This window comes from Rhipicephalus sanguineus, chromosome 3 (assembly GCF_013339695.2).
Source record: "Rhipicephalus sanguineus isolate Rsan-2018 chromosome 3, BIME_Rsan_1.4, whole genome shotgun sequence".
Taxonomy (NCBI): domain Eukaryota; kingdom Metazoa; phylum Arthropoda; class Arachnida; order Ixodida; family Ixodidae; genus Rhipicephalus; species Rhipicephalus sanguineus.
This window is the reverse complement of record NC_051178.1, coordinates 34215956-34235983: the sequence shown is the minus strand read 5'-3', so window position 1 is coordinate 34235983 and position 20028 is coordinate 34215956. Positions and strand designations below refer to the sequence as shown.

General features: G+C 47.1%; 1 protein-coding gene across 3 annotated transcripts in view; it reads left to right on the top strand.

Moving 5' to 3' along the window:
* The window catches only part of LOC119386541 (FUN14 domain-containing protein 1), a 49102-nt gene that overhangs the window by 15561 nt on the left and 13513 nt on the right, over positions 1-20028 (top strand). For 2 of the 3 annotated variants that reach the window (XM_037653813.2, XM_037653815.2), the window contains 2 exons: positions 7506-7599; positions 18345-18420. In XM_037653813.2, coding sequence (XP_037509741.1) covers positions 7506-7599; positions 18345-18420 — 170 coding nt within the window. The remainder of the gene's footprint in view (positions 1-7505; positions 7600-18344; positions 18421-20028) is intronic. The other variant, XM_037653812.2, reaches the window with a different exon arrangement.

Sequence of the window (20028 nt, the reverse complement as noted above, 5' to 3'; positions counted from 1 at the left end):
TCAGTCCGTAACAGGCGGCAGTGTAATTTCACCGTTGCCACCAGTGAAGTCGACTGCTAGGTCTCGTCCAATGATGTTGAAAGTGTAAGCGTTCTTGCCATGGTCAGTCCTGAACAAGCTGGCACTTTCATTGATGTTTTCACCGTTGGCAAGTTCTTGAAGTTTCTTGTTGATTCAGGATCGTCTGTTTACATCCTGGAAGAGAACATTTTCTAGCAGTATTTTGCTGATGAGTCACTTCTTTCCGCCCCGCGAGTGAAGCTTCTCGATTACTCGAAGCTGTCCATTCCCATGTGTGGTTGTTTCTTCTCGAAAGTCACATTCAAGGGACGCACATATCTACTGCTCTATGTTGTGTTGGAAGGTGCATCCTTCTCGGAATTGATGCGATCAAGGTTTTGGACCTGCACGTTGAAGAGTCGTCCTTGCATGGACAAGAGGTGCTTTAATGTTAGATTGTTAGAGCACAAGCGTTCTTTGCAGGGGAATCCTTACTCGCTTTGAGATGTCTACCATGCCAGCGACACGTGACGTGACCCAGCACTCAGGCCTGTGCCAAGCTTCACCACCCAACCCTAGGGCAAAGAGGGAGCCAAACTCCCTCTTTGCCCTAGGCTTTGGTCTCGCCAAGGGTTTCATTGATCACTTCAAGATCCGACTCGAGGTGCCTCCTACGGCATCAGACTTTGGTGCCTCCTGCTGCCACTCCGACCTCAAGTTTCAGAAAAGCTCCGTAGGTTGGAGGAACTGAATGTCGTGGAGTGCGTTATATCTCAGAATGAGGGTCCCCTGTTGTTGTGGTAAGGAAGAAATACGGTGGCATTCGACTCAGTGTTGATCCTTGGGAACCTAACAAAACAGTAATCGCTGACAGCTTCTTGCTTCCTCACACGGAAGAGCTCAACAGCCTTGTCAGTGCCACTATCTTCTCCAAGCTGGATCTTCCATGTGCTTACCACCAGGCTCTGCTGTATCCTGAGAGCCGACACTTGACTGCATTCGTGACTCACAATGGACTGTTCCTTTTCAAGCAGATATGCGTTCGGCTGGCATCTGCCCCTGCAGCCTTCCAGCAGAAGAATTGACAGCTGGGCTAGTTGGCAATAGGGCTTGAACATGTTGAAAACACTGAAAATTACGGCACAGACAAGAGGTGCACTAATGTTGGATTGTTAGGGCACAAGCGTTCTTTGCCAGGAAATCCTTACTCGCAGGTGGCTCAACACGTTTCGCAGTGCGGCTGCATGCCTGTATTTCATGAAACTGAGCTACTATTAGTTCACCAGAGAGATCACTGAGGCATTTAATGTTCTAAAGAGGGGTGAGCAGGGCATTAGCTCTCCTTCTGTCGTCTTACATGATAGCGAGTACCTTTTCTTGGAATGACCAGGACCACAGGAACATGGTAGTGCCTGGAATTCTTATGCTTGTTGTTGGTTTTTATTTTAGGATTCAGAATTGTTGCCTTCTGATGTCATACGTGAAGTGGTCACATGGGTGACGGGTTGTCAGTATATAAGTGTGCTTGTGGTATCAAATAAAATCTAGTTGCGAGTTCATGAGTTCAGCGCTGTGGTGTGTCCTTCAATCTCCTCTTGTCCATGCCGTAATTTGGGCTGTTTTCAAGATGTTCAAGCAGTGGTGGCAGTGCTGCTCCAATTGCTCGAAACTGCTCCAAAAGGGAAATGCTGCTACACATTGCTCCAAACTGTGATTTTTGTTAGTAACTGCTCAAAACCTGCTCCAAAACGGCACTGAGAAAATGAAGACGAGGAACATCAACTATGTGGCCAACTCGCAAGCCCTAATGAAACCAAAAACAATCTGTATACATTATATCACCCTAGTATTCTAGTATGCAGCTTTAATGGCTCTGATCTCATTTACGCGACAAGAACTTGCATATCAAGCATATAGCTCATTTAGCTGGTTTTTTTTTCTTTTTCAACTTGACATGCTGGCTATTTCGGGGAAGTGTGAAAATGATAGAGATTGCTTTGATCTCGCATTGTTTGTCAACTGCTGTTCTGCAGACAGTTATATATGTGACTGTGCTTATGTCTGTAGTGTGGGGCTCAGCTTTACCTGTTTGAGCTCATTTCACAGTGCATTCGATGACAAACCAATTGTTAATTTCCTGCAGTTTACATTGCTTGTTATTATGAAATATTTATCGTTATCGGTATTATTTATGAGACACTTCAGCAATGCTTTTAACTCTAATATTTGTATGGTATATTTTGCCATCTGCTCCTAAAACACTAATAGCTGGTCCAAACTAGCATTTTTTCTGCTCTGAAAACACTTATGGCTGCTACAAAACAGTACATTTGCTGTTCCGAAATCTGCTTCAAAAAGTAGAATGTCACTTCCATCACTGTTGATGTTGCAGATCTTCAAAAGGTGCCCTTGCATTGCGTTTCACATTGGCAGTATTACCACACATGCTTATTTCTTATTTCTTCGCCCACAAAAACTTGTTAGCAGCACCCGTCGCAGGCTGCGCTGCAATGTTTCGAAACTTCATGATTGTTTCAGACTGTTCTGTCAAGATTGCATGCAGGAAACAAGTAACCGAAAGTTTATTCTAGAATGAACGCAAGCACCAGTGATAATGCTGGAAGATTCGATAAGGCATGTGTAAAAAGCTGATGATCTTCACAGATGGGCAGATTATCGATGATGAATGTGATCGCTACTGTCAGTGCACAGAGCGCATTGCTTGTATTTTCAGCTAGTTTTCTGTGCACAGCTTCGCCCAATAAAGAGTTTCGTGACTTTACCACTATGGCTGCCATCTTCTTCACCATCACTACCACGTGACAGTATTATTGTGTTTGGCAAGACCGAACAAGAGCACCTAACAAATTTGGCCGCTGTTCTCCACTGCACCAAGCTCAAGCTCAAATCACAAGTGCACCTTTTGCGTCGAAGAATTGTCTTTCTTGGGCGACGGGGTCACTGCCCAACATATCTTACCATTGCCAGAGAAAGTGGACTCTATTCTGAGCACTCCTGCCCCCACTGACGCCGCTAGTCTGCGTTCGTTTCTTGGCCTAGCCGAATAATATGCCAAGTTTGTTCCCTGCCTTGCTGGAGTCGTGGATCCGATGCGCGCACTGCTCCACAAGAATCAACCCTTCACCTGGAGTGGTGCCATCGATGCTAGTTTTTCGGAAGGTCAAGTTCCTGTTGTCATCCAGCAAAGTACTTCAACGAGAGAGAGAGAGAGACATAACTTTATTTGTGTCCTTGCTGGGGTCAAGGAAGGCGGGGGTTGGGAGACTAGCCCTACCGGAGCCCCCCTTCCTCAGGCGGCGGCCAGACCTTGGGCCTTGGCGTAGTCTTCAGCCAGCTGGACTGCCCAGAGTTGGTTGTCCGGGCACGTGCTGAGCAGCATAGCCTCCCACTGTTCTGGTGTGGTTGTCTTAAGTTTAGGGTTCTTGCTGTGTTTGATTGTGTGTGTCACTGCGGGACATGCGCAGATAAGGTGGTCGAGGTTGGCGCGAGCCACCCCGCAAGCTTTGCATTGTGGTGTGTAAACGTCCGGGTTTATGCGACTGTACAGCGTGGATGTAGGAATGTTCGTGTATGTAATAATCGCTATGTTGTCGACTGGTGCTTATTTAGCGACTTGTCAGGGGGTGGGTACTTCAATCTTGCCCTATGGTAATGCATGACAATTTCACCATACTTGACCATTCTTTCTTTCGCGTGGCCACACCAGGACTCGACTTCTTCGTCCTCAGCCTGCTGGGCTCGTCAGGAGGGTAGCTGTACTTCAATGAGAAGCAACAGACAATCAACCGAAGGAGAGTATAGGGGGCATTATTTGTAGTGATTATGTTATAAAGTGAAGAAATTAAAGTCGACAAAAAGAGGGCTTGCCGCCAGCAGGGACCGAATCTGCAACCTTCGACTAACGTGGTAGTGTTAGCCAGCGCCACTCGTAGCCATGACGGCAAATGTGCAACGCTATTTTTTTTTTGTCTGCTGGCATCACATAGCACTTGAATTTTTGAGGAGTGAGCAGCTGACCAATACTCTCTCGCACACTACCTGAAAGCATCAAGTCTGCCAGAACGAGACCCTTTCTATGAACGAACGAAAGAAGGGGGAATTTAAGGGCTCGTTTTTTCTTTGTTAGATGCTTCAATGAGAACGAGCAGACATTCAAGCCAAGGAAAGTATAGGGGACATTATTTGTAGTAATTGTCATAAAGTGGAGAAGTCTATGAAAAGACAGGGACCGAACCTGGAGGTTTTTAATACATTATTGCTATGGGGTTTTGCCAAGACCAAACCGATTTGCTGTAAAATGCGAGTCATCGCAAAACCGGCGGACGTATAAACAAGGTTCCACTGTAGATGCAAATAAATAAATTTAAAAAACTTCGGTTCGAGTGGGAATTGAACCCAGGCCTCCTGTGTGGCAAGTGGGTGTTCTACCACTGAGCCACGGCATTGCTTGAAACTGCTTTGAAAAAAAAATGCCCCCACCTCCCCGAAGGGAATCGTGAGAAAATGCGAATGCATTTCTTGCGCCGAGAGTACACGGCGTAGTAATTTTAATGGCGTAAAGCTGGACACATCGACACGCGCTCAAGTATCTCCCTTTCGAGCGCCTCTTTCAACGAACGCTTCCTACGTGCGTTCGTAATCACCTCAGGGATGTTGCCACCGCCTTCAATGCAGCACAAACGCGTTTAGAACGCACTGTTTTCAGGCTGTGCCAAGGCAGCACAGATGCTACAAACGTGTTTCAAACGCACTGCATTGATGCGGTGGCACAGGGAGGAGAGAGAGCGAACGGCGAGAGAAGGAGCGGCGAAGCACTGCACCTACCCTCTCCTACACTCTCTCCACACACGCGGGAGCTCCGCCGAGCTCCCACGATGCGAGCGCCCTCACACGCCAGAGCGCGCTCCTCCTCTCCACTCACTCTCCGCTACTCTGCCCGCACCACCTGCTCCGGTTGCTAGGGGCGAGGATAAGCGCGCGCGCCCGCAGCTGTTGCAATGGGAGAGGGAGTGAGAGCGGAGAGGCATGTGGACAACGCCGGATGCCTTACATAACCCGACTAAGAAATGCATTCGCATTTAAAACCCAAAAAAACTGTATGTATGTTATGTAGTGGGAAGAGTCTCCTTAACGCATGTAATATTGCGTGGCAGAAGCGTAGAATCGTGCCCGGCATCAAAACATGTTAATTGCACAACGAGTGGGTGTTTTAAAGGCCCACCCACTACAAAGCACTCAGACATATTTGATCACCATCAGCAGCAAAAGCTTCTACAAAGTGAGTATCTGCGTAGGTTTGCGTGTTGCCTTACAGACGCGTAGTGGGCCCTTCGCTACTTCGCAAAAGGAAGAATGTAGTGGGCACTCTGTGACTGTGCTTGCAGTAGGCATTCTAGGATAGTTTTAAACAGTCAGTGCAGCACTCACAGTTGTTCGTTTCCTTGCGGCGCCTTAAGGCATCCACCGAGAGCCGAAACCAGGCTAGCAGTTGAGAAGGCGATGCGCAAGGGGCACGTCTACGCTATCGCATTCTGGTCTTGAAAGCGAAGCTCAAGTGTCCTCCGAAGTTTTTTGTTCTCAAGAGCAGTCTTGAATTTCTTGGATTTCACCCTAGCTTCATCTAAGTTGGCCCATTCTTAGTTGTTCATATTGCTCGTGTTCTTCTCAGGTTCAGGGCTATCCTCGCCCTCACTAGCCTATCATCGCTACTTTTAATGGGCCCCTCACCAGGTTTGACAATTTTGAGCTGACAAGCGCAATGCATACACTGAGAATTCACAATCACGTCTGCCAAAATTTGCAACGCTACTCGCCGCGGAAATGGATCAAATTTCGAGCTGAATGCTGCTTGCCCTTCTCGCAGGCGCGTCCGAAGAATGAGGGGATGATGTACACGATGGAATGGCCCTACATAGACGGTAGTGCTCTGATGTCTGTCCTCTACGTAGACGACTGTGCTCTGACGTCGCCAACGGTAGCACGTGACACTGCGATAATTATTTGACACAACGTGTAGTTTGTGTAATTTGTTGCTTGAATAGATAAATAAAACTTGAGAGCAATAATAAAACACTCAAACGGAATGTGTGCACTTTTTTAAAAATTTTTACTGTGAATCGCAGTGAGATGCGAAACTAATCTACCTCCGTTTCGAATGCGTTCGTGTTCTTGCTCTTTGCGCATCGTGCAGATGCGCAAAGACACCTCTTTCCCACATGCGCTTCGCTGTTGTGGGAAAGAGGTGCTAGTCTGCGCTGGTCCCGTCCACTTCTTTCTTCTTGTGTCATGTATGTAGGCGTAGTTTTATGTTTTCCATCTCCAGTGCGAGTTTCTTTTTCTACGGCTGAACACAACAGGAGGTTTGCAGCCATGGATGCTGGCATAATCTGCCTGCTTCTGTTTGCTTAATTGTATTTCACTGCATTTCAGATGTAAACTTCTGCACATTGTTAGTGTCACTTGAATTTTAATTGAAGTATTTATCTCTTCAGTTTCTAAATCTATTTATAATTTTCTTACTTCTACTAAAGTTTGCTTGAAATCGTATGGGTCATTCATGATTTCTTTACATTGATGTATTTGAATTGTGCTGTTTTCAATGTTTTCTTGCCGACTTCACTGCTGTCCTGTTTTTCTCATGAACCGGGGTGTCGGTCTAGTCAGGAAACAGGTATATCTGTTTTCTTTTGCCTCATCTCGGGGCATGTAACATGGATTATGTACACATGACAAACTAAACATTATCATTATTGTTATTATTATTATTATTATTATTATTATTATTATTGCCAGTTTTAAGGTAATACACTGTTGCCATCTCCTGAACGAGTTAGTCTCGTTAATGGACATAGCCACGCTGTCAAGCAGCGAGCAACCAGATTACAAAGTACAAAACGTGATTATGTGCTTTTTGTACTGCAGCAGTGACTCATATGAAGCCTGCGAGCATACGATGTGGTGTCTCAGCTTTGGTCCACAGTTGAAGAGAATGCTTGAGGACACAGCGATGACAGCAGTGATGAGGGCAGGCTGCGTCTATAGGTCTGTTTTTGTGAGGGACCTTTTGCTGCACTACTTGAGGCACCTTGGACATCCTTGTAGGCAAGCTTCACGTAAAACGAGGAGTTTTCTTGAGCAAGCCAGTGAAAAGCACGTGGCGAGACATTTACGGCAATCTCAATCCAGCATTTCACTATTTCCCACGCTGATAGATTGTCGCGGCAACTTTCTCGCATTTTATGGAATGTACTCAAGTTTGTCTATCATTCTGTGTCATCCTTATTACTGATGTGCATTGGCATATCCCACCCAGTCCAATAGCTTTCTCATAACAGCCTCTTTTGGTCTTCTTTTTCATGCAACCTGTTGGTTACATATCATTTATAACAGTGGAATTTTCGTGGCACTTGGAACATGTGGGTTTGACTGTATCTCTCTATTCGACTGCATCGGTGGAAAGGTCTTGATGGAAATTGAACTCGCAGGTTCCAGAGGAGAGTCTTGGCCTATGAGCTTCTTCAAGGATGCTACAAAGGCTTCCCCTGCAAAGCAGCTCACAATAGGTGGCATATCGGGGTGGTGAGTGTGAAGTTACCTTGTATATCAGAATACACAAAGCCATAGGGTGTAAACACTGAAAGTGGGCACATTTTAAAGTGATGGTTTGCTCAAACAGCTGTTTTTGATGCTGTTGACTGCAGTGATTGTATAGAGAAGCTACATTGCCAATTAGAAGTGTGATCAAATGGCTCAGTATTAATACCGTAAGAGGGGGGCTTGCAGTGCATACTGTTTCCTATTTAACAGGTGCCAGTGCATTTTTTTAGTTCAGAAGATGGTTGCATTTGCTTTCTATGTACATTGATGTTGTCCATGCTGCTGATTTGTAGTGCTTGCAATGGAGGCATGCATGATCATGGTTAAATGAAATGACTCAAGTCGCTGTTGTTCTGGTAATGACAAGCAATTTGTTTTTCTGTTTGTGAAGGCTTTATTTTTGTGCAGCTAGTGCTATAATTAGGCCAGTGCATTCCCTCATTTCAGCCTTCTTAATTTTGTGGACTTTTGAGCATTTTTGCCCTTGTTACTGGACTGACCTCTGTGGCAACATGTCAGAGGTGATATATAGCGGTTGCTAGATTTCGCATTAGCCTGCTCAGCACACAAACAAGGTGAAATAGGTCTTTAATTAATAAACAAGCGGAACCATAGCACTAAGCTGGCCACCAAGCATTTTGTGAATATGAATGCAGTTTCCCCACAACTAGAGTGACCATCTTGAAATTAACTAAACTTTATTTTTGAATTTTTAGGTTTTATTTTGATCAAGTTTTTAGACAACCTTATTTATGCAAAATAGGTGGACTTTTTTTTTTCGGTAATGTCGCTCATAATTAGCTCCCAACCAATATTTGTAGTCAAAATATAAGGCGGTGGCGCAAATAGGGGCAAGGACGAAACAGGAAGAAGAGACGTATACAAGCGCGCTTGCATACGTCTCTCCTTCCTGTTTCGTCCTTGTCCCATTTTGCGCCACCGTCTTATATTTTGACTATGCACCAACTAACCCAGCAACAAATTTTATTAGATTTGTAGTCAAAGCTTGCAAAAGCACCAAGCTAATAGAATTCCACTGTCCCAGCTGCCATTCTTCAAGCAGCACCACCTACACTGGTACATTACATATGTATATTTGTGGTAAACTGACGCACCACAAAAAATTAAAAACTATATCATGAAGAACGCTAACAAAAATGTTCAGAAATCACCGTGAATGCTGCCCACTGCAGCTCTGACTCAGCCACCGTAACTGCACACGCCAGCATATTCGGCCAATATATATTGTCGATGGATCAAACTGTGCAGTTGAGAATGGCAGTGTCACGGATCTTGTGGGCTCACGAGATGACTCGAAAGGCACAGGACGGCACAGCACACATGATTTTATCACACATGAAAATTCTAAACAAAGCTAACAGCACTCATCCAAAAGATATGCAGATATATGAACATGATACAAAATTACCTCTAAACAAATCAACAATAAATGATGCAGTTCTTATCAATAAACACCTATTCCAGTTAATCTTAGTCCTTAAAAGGGGCCCTCAAACACCTTTGAAGCACCCATTTTTTTATTTGTTGCTTGTATAGCCTGATGTCTGGGGATAATTTTAGCATAGGTCAAAAGCGCCGATATCAACAGATTTATTATTTTGATCACGCAATTAAATCGCTACCGATTGCATCAATGCATAATGACGCTCGCCATAACCATTGCAGGCGGGAGTGACGGAGAAGAATGCAGGCCTTTGATTGGATAAATGTGATGTTAGAAGCGATCGAGACAGTGCACCCAAAAAAAGGTTATTATCGGGTTTCCTTTTGTGTACTTTTCCATTCAACGACAAATAGACACCGTTGCAACAACAACGACAACAAAAACTGCTACAAAACACAATAAAGGCGCTGGCTGCTATTTGGCATTTTGCTAGTGTGGTTCGGATGTTCAAATAAAAGGCTTCTCTCGCTTCCTTCTCTCACGTAAGCATATCTGCCTTGGAGTTGGAGGAATCTTCGTTTGCTGTACTTTTTATGCTAACGCAAACAGATAGTGTCGTAACAAAAAGAAAATGTAGTGAACAGAGGACGACGACAAAGCACACGAGCAAGCAAGCCGCAATGTCAATAGTAGCAGGGGACACCAGCTCGCGCTTGCCCAGATTTTTGGCTGCTTGACGCCCGCCGCTCTCTACTCTTGACGTCTGTTGACATTCCCTGAAGACGCGTCAATAAACCGTGTCACAAAAATAGCTTGAAAACATGGTAGGGGCACTGCCTGCTTTTCAGCCTGTGGCCTTCGAGCATAGAAAAATGCGCACACGAGGTTTGTCATTGCACCTAAGTTTTTCTTCTTGCCTGTGTACCCCCCTGAGCAGCGTCTTTTAAAGACGATAGTCTTTCTTGGGGAACTTAAACGCAGAAATTTTGGTCTGTCTATGTCTGTCTTTCTGTTTGTCTGTCACCTGAAAGTTGAACCACTTGCCCAAGGGCCAGCCATATTGAACTGGTGTTGGTTCATACTTGTGTACATTGTCGATCAAAAAGCAAACATTACGCATATCTGAGGTGCAACATCACTACGTAAGTACGTATTAGGTGGTGTGTTCCTTTACCAGAAAATACATAGATACGTAATTCTAAAGACCCTAGTTTCTTAAGCTGTGCTGAAAATGTGGCAGTTCGCTGAAAATGCCACGCTATGATGGCGACGGACGCCCCCTGCCACGGAGGAAGGAAACCCTCTGCACAAGCTCACGTTTCCCGACGTTCGCCAGATGGCGCCCATATTTCACGCAGCGTAACTCTAACGCAGCGCTCGTCCATCGTTTTCGGGGGCATTTGCAGCGTAGCATGCAGATATGCGGCCAATTTTTTTGTTATGGCATTCAAGGGGTGAAAGTCTTGACCCATTGTCACCCCTTTTCTCGGAGTGTGGGTACTGTGGCACCACATTGTTTGTTATGGCAACGGCGTGATTGCTGTGCTGGATGGCAACAATGGTGTAGAAGCTTCCCCTACGTAGGACCTTTCAGCTCATTCCATTGGTGGCACCTTGCAGTGTCAGTGGCGAGTGAAATGTAGTCATGTGACCCCATTAAAATTGAGTTGAGGGTAGACATCTTTTTTCTAGTATTTTGAATGTTCTAGGCAGAATAACTTTGGAATGTGTTCCCGTATTGCTGCCACTCTTGCTGCATTACTTTGTCCATCCTTTGGCCTACGCAGCCTGCGAGTAAAAGATGGGGGCGCGAGTAGTGTTGGAGGGATACCAGAAAGCGACCCTGAATGTCATGAAAGACATCCCAAACCTTCTAACAGATTTTCAGTCCCTGTTCCAGCTGGGGGTAGGCACATTTCCTGGCACGACGGCTGGCATATATGTACATAAGGAAGTCCGGCCTCATTTTTTCAAGCCTCATCTACTGCTGTTTGCCCTGAAGGACAGGGTCATCCAGGAGCTGCAACGGTTACAGCAAGAGGGCATCCTGGTGCCAGTCAAGACTTCTGATTGGGCCGTTCCCATTGTTCCAGTTCCCAAGCGAGACTGTAGTGTCAGGATCTGCAGGGATTTCAAGGTTACTATCAACCCCATCGCTACCGGCAAAAAGTACCCCTGCCTCGGATCGAAGATCTCTGGTCAGCCTTGTCCGGTGAACTGAAGGTCACAAAGCTCAACCTCAGAGATGCTTACCAGCAGCTGGTGCTCCAGGAGGCCTCACGGAAGTATGTCACGATATCGACAACTATGGAGCTCTTCCAGTACACGCGTTTACCGGCACCAGCCATCATTCAGAGGGAGATGGACAACCTCTTCAGGGGCATGACGCACGTGGCAGTGTACTTGAACGACATCCTGGTTACCGGTATCAACGACAGAGACCACATGCAGAATCTGTGCAATGTTCTGGCACGACTTCAGAATGCTGGTCTCAAACTCAAGTGGGAAAAGTGCGTGTTCCTGGTTCCCAGTGTTGAGTACCTAGGACATGTCATCTCCCAGGCCAGCCTTACTCGCCCCCCCCCCCCCCCCCCCCACACACACACACAAAGCTGAGGCTGTTCTGAAGGTTTCGAAGCCCTGAAACAAGAAAGAGCTTCAGAGCTACCTTGGTCTCGTCAACTTCTACAGGAGGTTCCTGCCAAACCTCTTGGCGCACCTACAGCCGCTGCATACTCTGCTTCGAGATGGTCAGCACTGGGCGTGGAAGAAGGAGCAGGATGTGGCCTTCCAGAACAGTAAGGAGCTAATCACCAAGGCCCCAGTGCTGGGGCTCCTGGGGCCTGACGAGGCGGTCCCCATGCACAGGCATCGTCTTGAGTGGTACGCTGGGCCTTGAAGCTTGCGGCCTACAGCTACCAGTTGGTCTACCGTCCGGGAAAAGACCTGGGACCTGCTGATGCCCTGAGCCAGTTGCCCCTGCCGGAAGTGCCTGCTGCTGTTCCAGAGCCAGCTGAGGTGTTCATGCGGGAGCACGCGCACCTGGAGATACCCTCCTGGTGTGCGGTATCGCAGGTGACCAGTCGGGACCCATTCCTGTCCCAGATGGTGAAGGCAGTACCCCGAGGGGAGGAGTTGGTGCAGCAGTCCTACAGCCACAAGGCCACTGAGCTGAGTCTGGAGCAGAGCTGCCTACTTTGGGGTTCCAGGGTGGTGATCCCACAAAACCTCCGATCCAGTATTGCAGTTGCTGCACACGGGACATCCAGGCATGGAAAAGACCAAGATGGTGGCCCATTCCCACGTTTGGTGGCCTGGCTTGGACCAGGACATCGCTCACATGGTGCGGAGCTGCGAAGTCTGCCAGGAACATCAGTGGGCCTTGCGTCAGGTGGAGATCACCCCTTGGCCATTCCCACAGAGGCCCTGGACCCACCTTCATGTGGGCCCTCCAAAGGCCACTACTTCCAGGTGGTGGTAGACGCGTTTTCGAAGTGGGTGGAGGTTCTACCTGTTACCACTCCATCAGCAGGCACGGCCATTACAGCGCTCAGCAGGTCTTCGCCGTTCAGAAGTTGCCGGACGTCATAGCCTCCGACAATGCGCCTGCTTTTGCCAGCACGGAGTAATAAAGGGGAAGGGTTGCTTCCCTGTTGCCAAAATGAACACTGACCTGGGCTTGACCCTGGACCTGCGAAAGCTTTCCAGAGTAGCTATGTAGCATGACGCCTGAAGCCTCGACGGACACTCCGGGGAAGCTCCGTTTGAACAGTTTCCCGGCCATGACTGACACACTGGCCCCCGTGTCCAGTTCCATGGAATGGGGCGCTCGCACACTTCGACGGTTAGCATATACGATGGCACCGATGATGGAGCAAAGCCGGTCTGCCTCAGCCATGACATGGAGCCTGACCGCGGAGGAACCAGAACCTGCTGCTGCACCGCCACTTGTGACACCTACCTGGGCCGTGGGCTTGTGTGGAACCTGGGCTTGATCCAGGCTGCTGCTGCTGTCCGCTGTTCATCCTTCCGGCTCGGCACACCCGTGAAAGGTGCCCAGTTTTTCCGCACGTGAAGCACTGCGAATGAGAGAACTGGCACTGTGAGGGTGAGTGGGCTTAACTGCAGTGACTGCAGGTACCGACCCTTGTCGCCATCTCGTTCACCGCCACTTCTGTTGACGCACTTGACGCCGCACGTGCAGTTGCCCAGCGACCTTGTCCAGCAAGGGGTCGGCGAATTCCAGGAGTCATGTCTGCGTGGTGGGGTTGTTTATGCCGCAGATGAAACGGTCCCGGAGCAGCGAATCCAGCTGGTCCCCGAAGGTGCAGCTACTCGCTAAGCCTCGTAGCGCAGCGAAGAACCGCCCAAGGCTCTCTCCTTCCCGGCGGCTCCGGTTGTTGAAGTGTAACCGCTCCATTAGCATGGACGATACCGGGCTGAAGTGCAAGTGCTGTGTGGTGAGCAGCTCGCTCAGCATCTTGGTATGCGGTGTGGCCGGCTTTAGGAAGTCGAGCAGGAGACTGAAGGCTTGCGTTCCTCAGCTAGCCAGAAAAACGTCCCGCTGTTTCTCCTCGGATGTGTCGTTTGCCTGCACAAACGCGTAAACTTGCTCTTCATAGATAGGCCAGGCGGACCCATCTCCCTCGAATGGCTCCAGCCTTCCGTATAGCAGCATGGCGGCACGAACGGGAGGCAGTGTTTTGCCACTCTCGATGGTGTGGGTCGATCTGTTGGCTGTACTCGTCGCCAGTGTCACGATCTGTCCCTGGATCACAGACGAGGGTGGGGGCCGAAGCACCTGTGTTTAGAAAGGACGACCCAACAGCATGACGGCGATCACAGCTACTGCCTGAGAGCTGCACTCTTCGGTGTTTATTATTGTCTCGTGACGAATGTTGCCTGCCTAACCTGGTGGGTGAACGAAGCTACGCTAGAAAGGGCACCACATGCTCGTAACACTCAGCGTAAGTATTTAGGGATTGCTCCTTCTAGAGACTTGACATGGGGGACACACATATCGACAATTCGTGCATTGGCTTTGTGGAAGCTGTGGTGTTTTTTTAAAGGAAAGTTTGCAAGGTGACAGTGAATGCTAAACTTCAAGTGTACAATGTCAATATAAGACCTCAACAGGGGATATCCAAAATGTACAGCGCCATCCGTCGACAAGCCCATAGGCTCGATCTGCCATGTTTTATTGGGTGGGAAAACAAGACCAGTCGCATATCGCAGACTTTCAGGTGCTGGAGGCTGGTTTTTTTTATCTTCATTCTGCGATGATTTTCCAATGCCTCGTCGCTGTTCAGGCAACAAGGGAGCCCTGACAATGCGGGGAACAAGGTAACACTAATTTTAATCGAATGTATCAGTTACCTGAATGAAAAAAAAGAAAGTAGAAGCATGAACTTGTTTCGTCAACAAAATCGGCACTGTGCTTTGGTTCAGAAATGACCGACGTACGCAAAAGCGCTCTTCAACCTCAGTTCTTTTTGCTCTGTGCAATTTAGTTGCTCGCCTGCAACATAAGGTAGACTCGCACAACAATATTAGGATATATGCATTTTAAAACAGATGGCCGACGTCACACACGCGGGAAAGAGCATGATAGCTTGTCGGTTTTGCAGATCGACGAAAGCAATGATTTATGTATATAAACGTGTGTAGGTAGTGCCACAGATGTTGCACACATCCGCGGAAAATCAGTGCCGCCACACGAGACTCGATTAGCACAAAGATCCCAACAGGCATCTCATTGCAAGCTTCGCAAGGCAGTGTGCGCCGAAGTACATAGTCCTCATGCCATGTCTGCCCTTCGCTTTACACCCCCTTATCCCTCCCCATTTAGTTTTCTTTTGCTTTGTTCGGGCAGGGTGCAGTGTGAACACGGAGCTAAGAGTTACGGAGCCGTTTAGTAGATAAAGCTCTTTGTTTGGTAGATCTAGAGTTACTGTATATGCTACCTTTAGGTAGCATAAAGGTATCATGTACAGTTACTCTAGGTAGATCATCGCACTCATCTTTCCGCAGATCGGAAAGCCCTTGTGTGCTGTTCATAGGGCTGCTCGCAATAGCGCAAGGTAATGCAACACCGCCGTGGGATGCAAAATCAAAGAGCGCAATATTTTAAAAAGATATGAGAACGACAATACTAAAACAAGAACGACAATAGTAAATCTGTGTGATAGATTGACCACAAGGCATTATTATAGACAACCAGTGTGCAGTAAAGCAGCATTACTCGGGCTGCTCTCTTTGTATACAGTTCAAATGCGTGATCACGATTTTTGTTTGGATTGCGGTGCACCACTCATGCACATGTCCATGCCTTGTTTATTTCGAAAAAACTGACACACACTACTGCAGGCAGGGCATTCGTGTGGTCTGTGCGTTGTTTTACAGCGTGAACACTTTTGTTGCAGCTTCAGCTGTGGTTTCTGTTGCCAATTCCCCATTGCTGCTGGTTTTTGCGAGTTCCATTGCTTTAGCTTCTGTAGGGCTTGCACTTCGAAATTCGGCTCCCACAGCTGTTTTATGTGCTTCTTGGATATTTCCGCTGCCTTGCATGTTGTTATGATTTTGTCGAGTGTGAGGTCCCGTTTGCAAAAAAGGCGTTCTCTTAATACTGCATCTGGTCACCAATAAGTCTGTCTTTTTTCTCCCCAAGGTCGCATTTTTCTGCTTGCCTCCAAAGGTTTGTTACAAAGTCGTCGAATGTTGGCTTTCCTTTTTGCTTCATCATGTTGAACACAGCAGACACCTGTGTTACGTTTTCGTATAGTTTGCATAGGGATTCGAACTGTTCCAGGAGGTACGTAACTTGATCGGTCGGCTGCTCGCCATCGATGGTTAGAGGTGGAGGGGGTATTGTCTGGGCGACGCGGCAGCCATGGGGCCCGAGAACATGAAATAGGGCCCTACATGTAGCCATAGGCTTGGTGGCGTACTCACAAGCTTGTTCATAGGTGTTGTATGCTTCTTTCCAGTCCTCCCAGGCTTGCTGCGGGTTGTCGCCTGTCTCGAAATGTGCCAGTGGTTGCAGGAAGACACTGGCTATAGTTGCGCGGTGGTTGTGATCACTCTGACACTATGTTATGTTGTGTTGTTGTTGGACCGTGATGGATATGGGACCAGTGCCAGTGGTTGCAGGAAGACACTGGCTATAGTTGCGCGGTGGTTGTGATCACTCTGACACTATGTTATGTTGTGTTGTTGTTGGACCGTGATGGATATGGGACCAGCCCAGTCGAGAGCAGAAGTGGAACTGTTTATTCTCCAAACACAGTTTAGGAAGCGTAACGTGGGTGGTGCTAGTTGCTGTCCTTTAGCTCAGGGGTGATGCATGGATGGCAGCACTTGAGGAATAGCTGGAATATTGCGCTCATATGTAACAATGCCCTTCCAGGTAGCATGCAGAGCAGATTGCTCAAATCATGATGTGCGCCTCGTCATCCGCTGGAGTCAGCGACGCTGCAGATACCGCTTTATTCACCTGCCTGATCGCACTGTGCCAGTGAGCCTCGGCCGCCTTGGAACTATTAGTCGTTTATGAGCTGGAATAAAACCCAATAGTTCCTGTGGGATTTTACGTCTTTTGAAGGTAGATTCACACACCACCAGATTGCTGTTGAGAACTTGTTGAAATGGGTATTAATGCAATAGTGCTGAAGAGCCTGTGTTGCAGAAATTCCAGTGTCAGTGTTATCGTCGATAGCATTGGTTGTGAGTGAAAAATCAGCCTTGTCCGTGAGCGAAAAATTGCAATGGATGCATAGAATAAAAATCGGGGGTTCGAGTGGGAACTTAACCCAAGCATTCTGCATGGTAAGTGAGCTGTTCTCCCACAGAGCCATGCCAGTGCTTGAAACTACTTTAAAAAACCCCTATACAGACGTCATGTTGTATGTAAAGTCGTGTTAACACGTAATATGACATGCCATAAACCTAGAATCGCACCAAGTATCATACCATGTGAATTTTGCAGCAAGATGGCCCAGTCATTAAAAAGTGCTCAGGCATAATTTAATTGAACATCATCAGCAGCAACGGCATTGACAATGTGTGCAGCTGCATAGGTGCACGTATTGCCTTACGGATGTGTGGTGGATACTTTGCTAGTTTGCAAAATGATTAATTTTGGCATAGCGGGCACTCTGTTACTGTACTACTTGCTGTAAGCATTCTAAGAGAGTTTAAAGTGGCCACTGTTATGTGCACAGATGTCCCTTTCCTCATGGAATGGTTGAGGTGTCCACCGAGAACTGGAGCATGGCAAGCAAATGAGAAGGCAATGCACTTTTCATGCTTAAGCAGCCACCAAGTTTTAACTTGTGTTTTATTTGTTATGAGGGCCCATTATGATTGAGCTAAAGTACTTTATAGAAAGTTTTGTAACATTTAATTTAGTTTATCAGCGTTATGCTGTAGTTAGTGTGGACTACTTCGAAATTGTAAATGCAGTGTTGAGACGAGGAAGACTGAAGGCGAGACACACCTGGTGCTTTGTCCTCTGTGAGAGGAGACTGATTTTATTTATTTAAATTGTGTCTAGCTGTTTTAAAGGTTTTTGTGTCCGTGAGCACTGGACTTATTTTCCTCGATGACCCTGCATGTGCCTTTCCCTCGCTGCCCCTGCAGCTACACAAGTGGTATAGGTGAATGATAACGGGTCATTCCTTGCTCAGCTACGTGTTGGCTCGGCTAGTCACTTCGAACACAATTCATTGTGTCAGAGGTGGGATACGAGGCAGCACATCACTGAGCAAGAAATGACCACTGGTCGTTTACTCATATCGCTTATGTAGCTGCATGGGCAGCGAAGGAAGGAAGCAGAGCAGCAAACGCTATCGGCGCACATGCGGGATAGGCCATTCCGATACGACATGCTGACAAAATACTGAAGCTCAGTGTGCTAAAACAGCAAAGATTACTGCGCAAGCTTAATAAAATATTTGTTGCACAACTGAGACAAGCATGAAAACAAGAGAAGACGGGATAGTTTTCCCGTCTTCTCTTGTTTTCCTGCTTGTCTCAGTTGCGCCACAGATGTTTTATTAAGCTATGCACCAACACGCCCAATGTCACACTCTGCTACTACACAAGGTTACTGCACAGATTACCGAACATCTGAACCCTACAGAAGTCTATGACAACAGACTTGTTAGTGCCCGAGTTATTCTGGCATGAAGGTGTGCCTAAATTGTCATTGGCGCAAGCAGTGTGTACTCACAGTTGAAACATGTGCTTTTGTGCTCAGTTGATGGCGCTTTGATTGGGCAGCTTGGAGAGAGCAGAGAAATGTTCAAATGGTGTGTCTGCCCAGGTGTGTGGGGTTCATCTTCACCAAGGCAGGCAAGGTTGCTGCCACTGCCATTGGAGGCAGCCTGCTGCTTTTTCAGGTGTGCCTTTTGCATTCTCAGCAAGGCGTTGCTTGGTGCTAGTCCCTTGTGTAGAAGTTCCGCGCTATAAATCTCGTAATTTTGCATTCTCATTAAAGTCTCGGTGAAAACATCTCCGCTTGACAGCTCCTCTTCTACTTATGATAAGCTTTCATGAGGTGCGATTGAGTCGACATACCAGATGGAATGCCAGCCCATTGACAGGGCTGAGGTTTCACATCAGAACTGTCAGTTGGGCGAGTTGGTGTACTTCCATCTTGAACGAATACTAGCGCGACAAAAACGAGGACGAGAATAGAAAAGACAGACTACAGCGCTGTAGTCTGTCTTTTCTATTCTCGTCCTTGTTTTTGTCGCGCTAGTATTCGTTCAAGACTGGGGTATCGCACCAAAAGCATACGTGATCTGTAGACTAGGGCCTTTGTAAAACGCAGGTTTCTTAAAGCAATCTGCTGTCACACTGAGAAACTGGACGGGACCAGATTGAACCATGCCTGAAGCTATTTGGCCACTCATGTCGAAGGCAAACAAGTGCTCCAAAGGGACATAGAACACAGTGTAAGAGGGAGTACTACAGCTGGAGCAATGAACAATGGGAGTAGTTTATTTGTACTGAGTTACGGCAAGGAATGTGAAATCCATCTTTAATCAACCTGGGTGGGAGAAGTTATGCTTGTATGAAACACTCAAAGCTGTCTTCATGCGCCATGTACTTTCTTTTTCATTGCACATATCAAACTTTTTAATGCATGTGTCGATGAACACCCACTTGTGATGGCACACCTGTGAAGTTGGGCCGTGTTGGCGCAGCAGCAGTTGCAAAAAGAAAAATCATGTTACCGTACACATCGAGGAATTCGCACAGCTAAAACGTTTTCAGCATAGGCGTACATTGGTTCATTCAGCATAGGGTTCATCATTAGGGGGGTGGGGGGCAAGGTTTATCACAGCGCCTCCTCTAAGTCAAAGTATGGGGCAGACATTGCACCCCCCCTCCTAGGTGACTAGGCACCCCCCCCCCATACGCACGCCTATGGTTTTCAGATAATGGTACATTTGACGCGAAACAGTAATACCTTAGCATAAAAAGTATTGTCGCCCCTGCTAAAACACACTAATAGACAGTTTTAGTTTATCAAGCTTAGCACCGAGCATATCACCAGTGAAGCCAAAACCAAAGCGCCCACAAGTGTGACTGCCATACCCAAGCAGACTACCAGAAGGATGTTGCTGTTTTTGAAAATGATTGCAGAGGTGTTAGTTCTGCATAAGTTATCTATGTGTGTGATGTGTGCTTTCATGGCAAGCGTAGCCTGCATATACACGAAGTGGTTGGCTACAGTGGTTGATCACAACAACACTCGTGCATTCTGGGCGTCGTGAAAGAATATGGCACTTGCTGTCTTCAGCATGTCAGTTTTACCAGTGGAATTGGTCGGATTTCGTCACTACACAATAGTACCAGTGACCACATTTTGGAAATGTCAGTGCTGAAATATGCCTCCCACAGGAAGGACTTTCATTCCGCTGCATGTCTACATTAATTAAACATTTAATTAATTTAGTTTTTATGACAACTACGGCAGTCACTTTTTCTAGTCGTCTTAA